At 36.2% G+C, this 8,605-nt stretch overlaps 1 protein-coding gene across 1 annotated transcript; it reads right to left on the minus strand.

Moving 5' to 3' along the window:
- Window positions 1-319: 319 nt before the first annotated feature.
- il19l (interleukin 19 like) lies at window positions 320-5,158 on the minus strand. The gene is made up of 5 exons (XM_061985466.1): window positions 5,009-5,158; window positions 4,852-4,914; window positions 1,524-1,679; window positions 1,385-1,447; window positions 320-433 (listed from the first exon to the last, which is right to left on the minus strand). Exons 1-5 carry the CDS (start codon window positions 5,156-5,158, stop codon window positions 320-322), a joined length of 546 nt encoding a protein of 181 aa, XP_061841450.1.
- Between the last annotated feature and the right edge of the window lie 3,447 nt (window positions 5,159-8,605).

An 8,605-nucleotide genomic window follows, 5' to 3' on the forward strand; every position in this document is an offset into this window, starting at 1 on the left:
CATTTTAAATAAAGTGTAATAAATAATCCAATGTGGGTATATTAGCATTTTAAATAAAGTGTAATAAATATTCCAATGTGGTTATATTAGCATTTTAAATAAAGTGTAATAAATAATCCAATGTGGTTATATTAGCATTTTAAATAAAGTGTAATAAATAATCCAATGTGGGTATATTAGCATTTTAAATACAGTGTAATAAATATTCCTATGTGGATAAATAAGCATGTTAAATCAAGTGTATAAAAGTAGACTTTCTCCGTCCATAACGGTATTTAAGTTAATTCAAGTACAAACAAAAGAAATGTCACAGACAATTCTAGGGTGTCAGGGTTTGATCGGACGCCGCCGTTGACTCCTCCAGTTCGTCGAGCCAGTCCAGTAGTGCGTCCATCTCCGCCACGGCCTTCTTGGCCGCCTTGTTGATGGACAGCTGTTGTGGAGGCACCAAGAAGACCACCATTAGGACCGTTTTAGACAACGCCTGGGCAATTATTTGGACTCGGGGGGGGGGGCAAATTTAGAGAAAAAAAATGTGTCCAGGTGCCGGTGAATCTATTTTTCAGAACACTAATACAAAACCTCACAATAATTACTAAGTAGGTTGATAAGTGGCATGCCATTTGCTAGCGAGGTCGGTATGTCATATGCTAGCTAGTAGGTAGGTCTGTAGGAGGATACATGGAAGTATAGATAGATACTTAAGAACCTCTCCTTCTACAAACTTTTTTACGAACCACAAACCGAATAAAAATATGTTTTAGCGTACGAACGTTTCATCCACCCATACCTTGTAGCGCAGCCATTTTGTGCCCGGCAGCACAACCGTTGCAGATGGGCCGATCGGTTTCTAGTGTTCATTTAGTGAGCATACCATACTGTGCTAGTGTGTTAGTTGTGTGCTCCTTAAGTCCATTTTTCTGGTTTTGCCAGCTCAATACGAATCAGAAAAAAGCAACGGACAAGCGATGTGGTTCGAATGCCCCTACCCCGCCTCTTACGCTGAACACCAAGAAGATTAACCGGCCAGGTAAAGTGAACGTACATTAGATACGAATCATTGTAGCTACCCGGCTGTTATAGGTAAGAAGTTTTGTAATTTTAAACTGAGTGCGCCACAGGGCTAGTGACAGTGTGTCGGCAGGGCGGCTGGAAATGAGGACAGTTGAGTTTTGACTTTTTTTGTGTATGTTTGATATACAGCACTGTATATATGTTAAAAGTGTACCAACTTTGACTAAAATATGGACTTTTGTCTAGGCTGGAAATCATTATTCATATTTGCATTGTTTCTCATAGAGAAATTTGCTTCAAAATACAAACTTTTCTATTTACAAACCCTGTTCAAGAACCAATTAAGTTAGATAAATAGATGGATAGATACCTTGTCGAACTCAGTGTGTAACGAGTCGATGGCTCTTTGCGTGTCTTCCTCGCAGAGACAGTGCTAAGGGGAGCACACACAACCGTGAGTACGTTCAATGTGAACAAAGATGGCCACACACTGCCTGGAGTACACTTACACATTTGTTTATATTCCTCCTCACGGCGACAAAGGCGTTGGCCAGGGCGCTGGAGTAACGCATCAGCTGCTGTGGCTGTGAGGAGGCGTAGTTTCGGAAAACTCTCTCCACGTAGAAGCGCAGGATCAGGCGCAAGTAACAGCACGTCTGACCGCCCTGAGAAGATACACATGCATGCTACCGATTAGCATTAGTGATTTTACATGGCGATTTCAACACGTACACTACAACTAATTAGCAAGTGTGTAATGACTACAATACTTACAGTATAAATACTTTTTAGGGCGCTACACACCGATACACTTCTACCGCCATCTAAGGTTTTGGAATTGTAGTTGCATGCAAAGTCTACTAAATAATACCGAAACAAATGAGGTTTAGAAACGTATTAAGAAAACAAAACATAACAACCGGATAGCAGAGTTGTCATAATCAGTAGTGATGTGCGATACCACTGATATTCTTACCGATCCGATACCAAGTAAAATTTAGGCAATACTGATACTTTGTGCAAAAATACCTGATATGTCTGCTAGAAAGTTGTGTATCGCAAAAAACATATCTCATCGCATAAAGAGTAGAAGACAAAGTTATTTACTAATTTCAAACTCGCAAGTATATATTTGTTATAGCCAAGCTCATAGAACATAAAAAAATCCAGGACAACATCATACAAAATACACGGAACTGGTGTTTCAAACCATGAATACGGAAGGAAGTAAAGTAATGAAAGCATTACAATAAATTAATAAGAACTGCTTCTATAAAAACAAACATACAATTCAGTTACAAATTGACATTAGCATTTAAATATTGAATATGTAGACAAGACTCAACAAAAGCATCCATCATTTACCTACTGCCTTTTTCATAATTGTACTTACTTTTTTTACACTGTAATCCTGCTAATGATACACATGATCTCAAATAACTGAGGTATCAAAAGTGTCAATATTTTGATTTGAGAATTAATTTTCTGGCATAAATCTGGTATTAGCGGTATCGATATTTCAGTATCAATCCGCACATCACAAATAATCAGTTCATTTTTAAATGCTACGTAAAAAAAAATGATGTTTACTATTTAACAACAAAGAACATGAAAGGGACCATGTGTAATAATTTAATGTCAAGTCATCATTAAATGGCCCTAATATGTCAAAATGCATTAATAAATCATGTTATTTTCCAATACCTCTATAACTGATAACGGTAGATCAGCCAGGATATGCTTAATTCAAAATTAGATTTACAGGCCCGAAATGTTGTTATTGTTTTCATTTTTATGCCCCGCCCTCCACCGTTTGACCAATTAGAAAGTCCATGAGTGTGTCACATCCAGGTTGCCAGTTACGCACCGCCATTTTCGTCTGGCTACTGCCACTGGTAAAGTTACTAAACATATCAGACCTAAGTAAATCTAAAAGGCCTCGTTACCATTCTCAACTTATTGATGACAAAGCCAGGAACAAAACCAGGATTTGTATTGGGGATGCCTTTGAAAGATAGAGACAAATGAAGGCGGATACGGTTTTTTCATCTGATGCCAAACTTGCTAATTTCCTCCTTGATAGGCAAGTCAGGCATTTATGTTTTCTTATTACTTGTAATAACTGGAAATGAACATTTAGTATGTAAACTATATTGTCCAATACAGTCTATGATCTAGTCTAACAAAGCTAGTAGGTTCCTGCAACCAATGCTTTGCTCCTAGTGTAATAACGGGGGAAATACATGCCCTTTAGCCTGTATGTCGATGTGTAATTGAACTGACAGTGCAAAATATATTTTCAACAAATAAAAGCTATGTGGATATGGGTAGTGTCAGTGCCTATTTCCTTCTCAATATGCTGATACGCTGAGGAAATGGGTTTCAACATTAGCACGGCTGTCATCATTGCAATGTGAAACGTATGGAGACAGCCAAATCACATGATAAAATAATTCCTCATTGGTGTTTGCATATTGTGGACTACATGTACCAAGTTATACGGCAATCTGAAAGGTTTGAAACAGTGGCCTATAGGCATACCTTGGTAAAATGTCTCCTCTTTAGTTTTGGGTGTACATTAGGCTGCTAAGCATGCTCTACTTATTTTCACCAGTACAACCATTGTTAGCGTTGGTTGTAGTATGTTTTAGTCTTTGTTTTCTGATAGTACTGACAATAACCATATGATTGTCATTTGTTGTTATATTGTATTCAGGCATGACATACTTGTTCCTGAAAATAATCTAATTTCTGTGTAAAATGTGTTGGTTAGAGATTTGTTATTGACAAAACGCTTGTCTATTTAGCTATTATGGTCCCAGCACCTTAACCCCTAGTAAGAGGCAGTGGAAGCTTGAAGTTCTTTGGAGTAGCCCAGTCCATCCAGCTGGATTTGGCTGCGTATCTGGCAACCTCAGTCAGGGAGAGAGAGAGGGTACTCCAGAATTTTGACCGTGATTGCAATACCATTTTTGGCCACATTATTACATATGGCACCTTTAATAACACAAACAAATCTGTACTGTTGAGCATCGGTATCAAATATGAAAAGGTACCCAATCCTAACCACTGTTAAGGTTTTAGAGGGCACTAGTGGATACAAACATGGTTCTAACGACCAGACAAAGAGCTAGATCAGGACTACAATTCCTATTCCCTCAATCATCTTTCCTTATGAACAATAGTAAATCGACAGTCTTTTTTTATGCTAAGTTTGATCTAAAATTGGAGAAGGTCAACGTTAAGCTAAAAAGAGTGTTTGGAGGGGTAGGAGCAAGCTGTGTGCCTAAAATAAACTTTTTTAAGGACGTCTCGGAAAGTAAGGAACGGTATACAGCAGTGTTTTTTAATAATTGTAATACACTTTCCCACCACTTGTGACAGTAATGACAATATCAAACAAACAACAGAAGAAATCTGGTGCTAAAGTCACAGAGACGTTTCTTAAGCGCAAAAAAAATATGACTAAAGCGGGGAAGCTGTATTTTCTTTTGCACTTTAATTCTACTGACAGTTTAGTTAGGAAACATATCGAATACTGATTTCGTTTATTTTAGCACAAACAATGTATGTGTGTTTTATGTTCAGCAGTTATGGGTCCCTTTTTATGCAGTATATTTGATATTTTATTTTATTTATTTTTCCAATCAGCTAGGCCTAATGTTTATGTGGTAAATAAATACTAATGTTTGTGATCAACACAAGACGTCATATCAATTGATAAGGTTGTAAACTGTAATATGTCATTATTGACTACTATTAACATCAAGAGTAAGATTGCAATGTCATTCTTTGCGCTGTCATCTTGAGGAACATTTCCGCCTTGAATAAACTCACCTGAAAAGTTGTCATTGTTGATCTGTTCAGGATCATCACTCCAATCTCCGTGTCCTCAGAAATCTAGCAGGGCAAACACGGATGACATTCAACATGAGCACTTCTTGCATATCATCAATCTTCAGGCATGGTCGGCGCCACAAACGTTAAACCTCACCGCTATCAAGCGCATCGCCGAGTAATGTCTGCGTAGCTCATGCGTGTGGACGCTGACCTCGCAGTTGTTGAACTTCAGAGTTCCGCCGAAGGAAAGTTCACTCAGGAAGCTGAGGAGGAGGAGGGTGGAAAAGCGGGGAATCCTCTTCATCGCTGCCATCGTCTGGACAATTAATACGCTGCAAAAAGAGCTGACAAAATATACAAATAAATGATCGGATTTTTGGGAAAAAATGATAAAAACTAACTGAATAACATTTAATGATACAATTCAAACATATTTGTCAAGTTCTATGTCACAACTTTAGGAATACTAGTCCAGATTTTAGGAGCATACAACAAAATTGTAGCCTAACCATTCTACTCTATTTCTGACTCAAACACTAATCTTGTATTCAGATTGTAGCACACATTGATATTAACATATTATTGAAAACAGCTTATATATATATATATATATATATATATATATATATATATATATATATATATATATATATATATATATATATATATATATATATATATATGTATGTGTGGGAAAAAAATCACAAGACTACTTCATCAGATGAAGTAGTCTTGTGATTTTTTTCCCACACATACATATATTGCGCTCTACTACGGTATCGAGCACTATTTTTTGGATAACCTTATTAAGACATATATATATATATATATATATATATATATATATGTATATATATATATATATATATATATATATATATATATATATATATATATATATATATATGATTAAATACAAGCTTATGCCATACCACTACCACACATCGATATTAACATACTATTGAAAAAAAGCATATATATATATATATATATATATATATATATATATATATATATTTTTTTTTCTATTGATATAAACCAACAAATTTAGCTGAACTGCACCAATTTTGTCAAGAGGAGTGGTCAAAAATTCAAGCAGAAGCTTGCCAGAAGCTTGTGGATGGCTACCAAAAGCGCCTTATTGCAGTGAAACTTGCCAAGGGACATGTAAACAAATATTAACATTGCTGTATGTATACTTTTGACCCGGCAGATTTGCTCACATTTTCAGTAGACCCATAATAAATTCATAAAAGAACCAAACGTCATGAATGTTTTTTGTGACCCACAAGTATGTGCTCCAATCACTCTATCACAAAAAATTAAGAGTTGTAGAAATTATTGGAAACTCAAGACAGCCATGACATTATGTTCTTTACAAGTGTATGTGAACTTTAGACCACGACTGTTTATATATATATATATATATATATATATATATATATATATATATATATATATATATATATATATATATATGATTAAATATGAGCCTGCCATACCAGTAGCAAACATCGATATTAACATATTATTGAAAAAATAATATATATATATGATTAAATTCAAGCCTATGCCATACCACTCGAACACATCAATATTAACATATTATTGAAAAAAACATATATATATATATATATATATATATATATATATATATATATATATATATATATATATATATATATATATAAATCTCCTGATGATTGAGGGAACCCCCCCTCATGAAACAGGCCTGTAGAGATGAAATAGTCTTGTGATTTTTTTTTCCCACACATACATATATTGCGCTCTACTACGGTATCGAGCACTATTTTTTGGATAACCTTATTAAGACATATATATATATATATATATATATATGATTAAATACACGCTTATGCCATACCACTAGCACACATCGATATTAACATATTATTGAAAAAAGCTTATATATATGATTAAATACAAGCCTATGCCATACCACTAGCAAAAATCGATATTAACGTATTATTGACAAAAAAGCATATATATATATATGATTAAATACAAGCCTATGCCATACCACTAGCAAAAATCGATATTAACGTATTATTGAAAAAAAAAGCATATATATATATGATTAAATACAAGCCTATGCCATACCACTATTCTCTGTAGAGACAAACACAAAAAGCGTCTCCAATGTCTTTGGTGCTCAGCTGGCCTAAGCAAGTGCCCACCACCTTGTCCTGGCTGCACCAGCGCCACTCACCTGTTGCGTTTGCCTGTAACCACAAGTCGAGTCCAAGGCTGTGTGTCTTTGTGCCTCCATGCTGTTTCCTCTTATACCGGACTGAAGGGGATTTTGGCAGCTGTAGAAGTTTCCACAGATTCGAAAAGTTCAGGTAGGAGGAAGTGTTGCGACAGGTATGAAAGACGACAGAAAGGAAATCAAATTGAGGTTTTCCTCTTCCCTGAGGTCATGTTAGTGGTTCCAGAGAAACATCTCTGCTGTTGATGCAATTATTTCATGAGTCATTCAGAACTGTGACTTTATTCTTCGGGATTACCAGCGCTGGATTTGGTTAGACGGCGAAGTCGATCCATGGGATTGGACAATTTTGTCTTTTGGTGATGCACCAGTCCCTCTTAGTTCTTTAGGACTTTCAAGTTCTTCACACAAGAGACCCTTATATTTGGTGTGGTAGTTTAGAACTGCACTGGGAATAAATTGTCCTTGGTGCAGGGACTGTACTGCAGTCAGACAAGTTGTCTTCGGAAACACCCAGGGGACTTGCTGAACCGCTAATTTTTCTGGATGTTTTTTTCTCCCCAAGAATCCACGCGTGGGTGCAAGGTGCATACGCACGCGCCGGTCGTGTTTGGGTAGGGGTTTTTCCCGGGGCGGCGTGGCTCAGGTGGTAGAGCAGCCGACCAGAAACTTCAGGGTTGCTGGTTTGGATCCAGCTTCCGCCATCCTAGTCATTGCCGTCGTGGTGTGAATGCACCTTCAGGTAGCACAAGAGTGAAAAACAAGTTGACTTTATTTGCCTATTTGTGTTTCATTAAACCATATCCAATTGTACTTACAATACGCAAAGTATGTGGAAATAACGTTTAAACATCACAAAATTCCTCAAATTCAGTCAGCCATTTTGAATATTCCACTGCGAACGTCTTAGGTAATTTCCGACTAGAGTAGCGTTACTGCACTCTGACCATATTATTAGATCAGTCGTACTTCAAATAGGCAACATTTTGAGAGAGGTGTGCTGTCTATCATTCACAATTCTTATATAAGACATGAACACATATGTTTTTCTTTTTCTATGCATTCTAAGTCGTAAATAAATCAATACATAACTAGTCCGTCAATGGGGGCTCTCTATTTTTCCCACAAAACCCTCTAAACCCGCCAACAGTACTCTTTATACATATCATGACCTGAATATTAACCAAATATTAGCAATGTTGTTATTATAAGGGCTAACGCAGACAGACTATCTTTTAGCAGCGGATTGATACAACACAGCTAAGTAGCCCTCTGCTGCTTATCATCGCGACTTGGCTCATCAAAGTTATTCCAGAATATGAATCATGCCTCTCATGTAGACATTAGGAGGATTTAGCCTTGAATCTAGAAGTTGTTCATCTGTGACATTCACTTTATACCCGGAGATGGAGACAAACACACACAACAGAAGACAGTGTCTACATATATATATATATATATATATATATATATATATATATATATATATATATATATATATATATATATATATATATATAT

This window comes from Nerophis lumbriciformis, linkage group LG23 (genome assembly GCF_033978685.3).
Source record: "Nerophis lumbriciformis linkage group LG23, RoL_Nlum_v2.1, whole genome shotgun sequence".
Taxonomy (NCBI): Eukaryota; Metazoa; Chordata; class Actinopteri; order Syngnathiformes; family Syngnathidae; genus Nerophis; species Nerophis lumbriciformis.

Excerpts from the sequence above, each read along its gene's own strand:
- il19l (XM_061985466.1), bottom strand. The coding sequence starts at position 5,158 with ATGAAGAGGATTCCCCGCTTTTCCACCCTCCTCCTCCTCAGCTTCCTG. Across the intron at positions 4,915-5,008 it reads CGGCGATGCGCTTGATAGCG|ATTTCTGAGGACACGGAGAT; the intron begins GTGAGGTTTAAC and ends TTGCCCTGCTAG. Across the intron at positions 1,680-4,851 it reads CAACAATGACAACTTTTCAG|GGCGGTCAGACGTGCTGTTA; the intron begins GTGAGTTTATTC and ends GTATCTTCTCAG.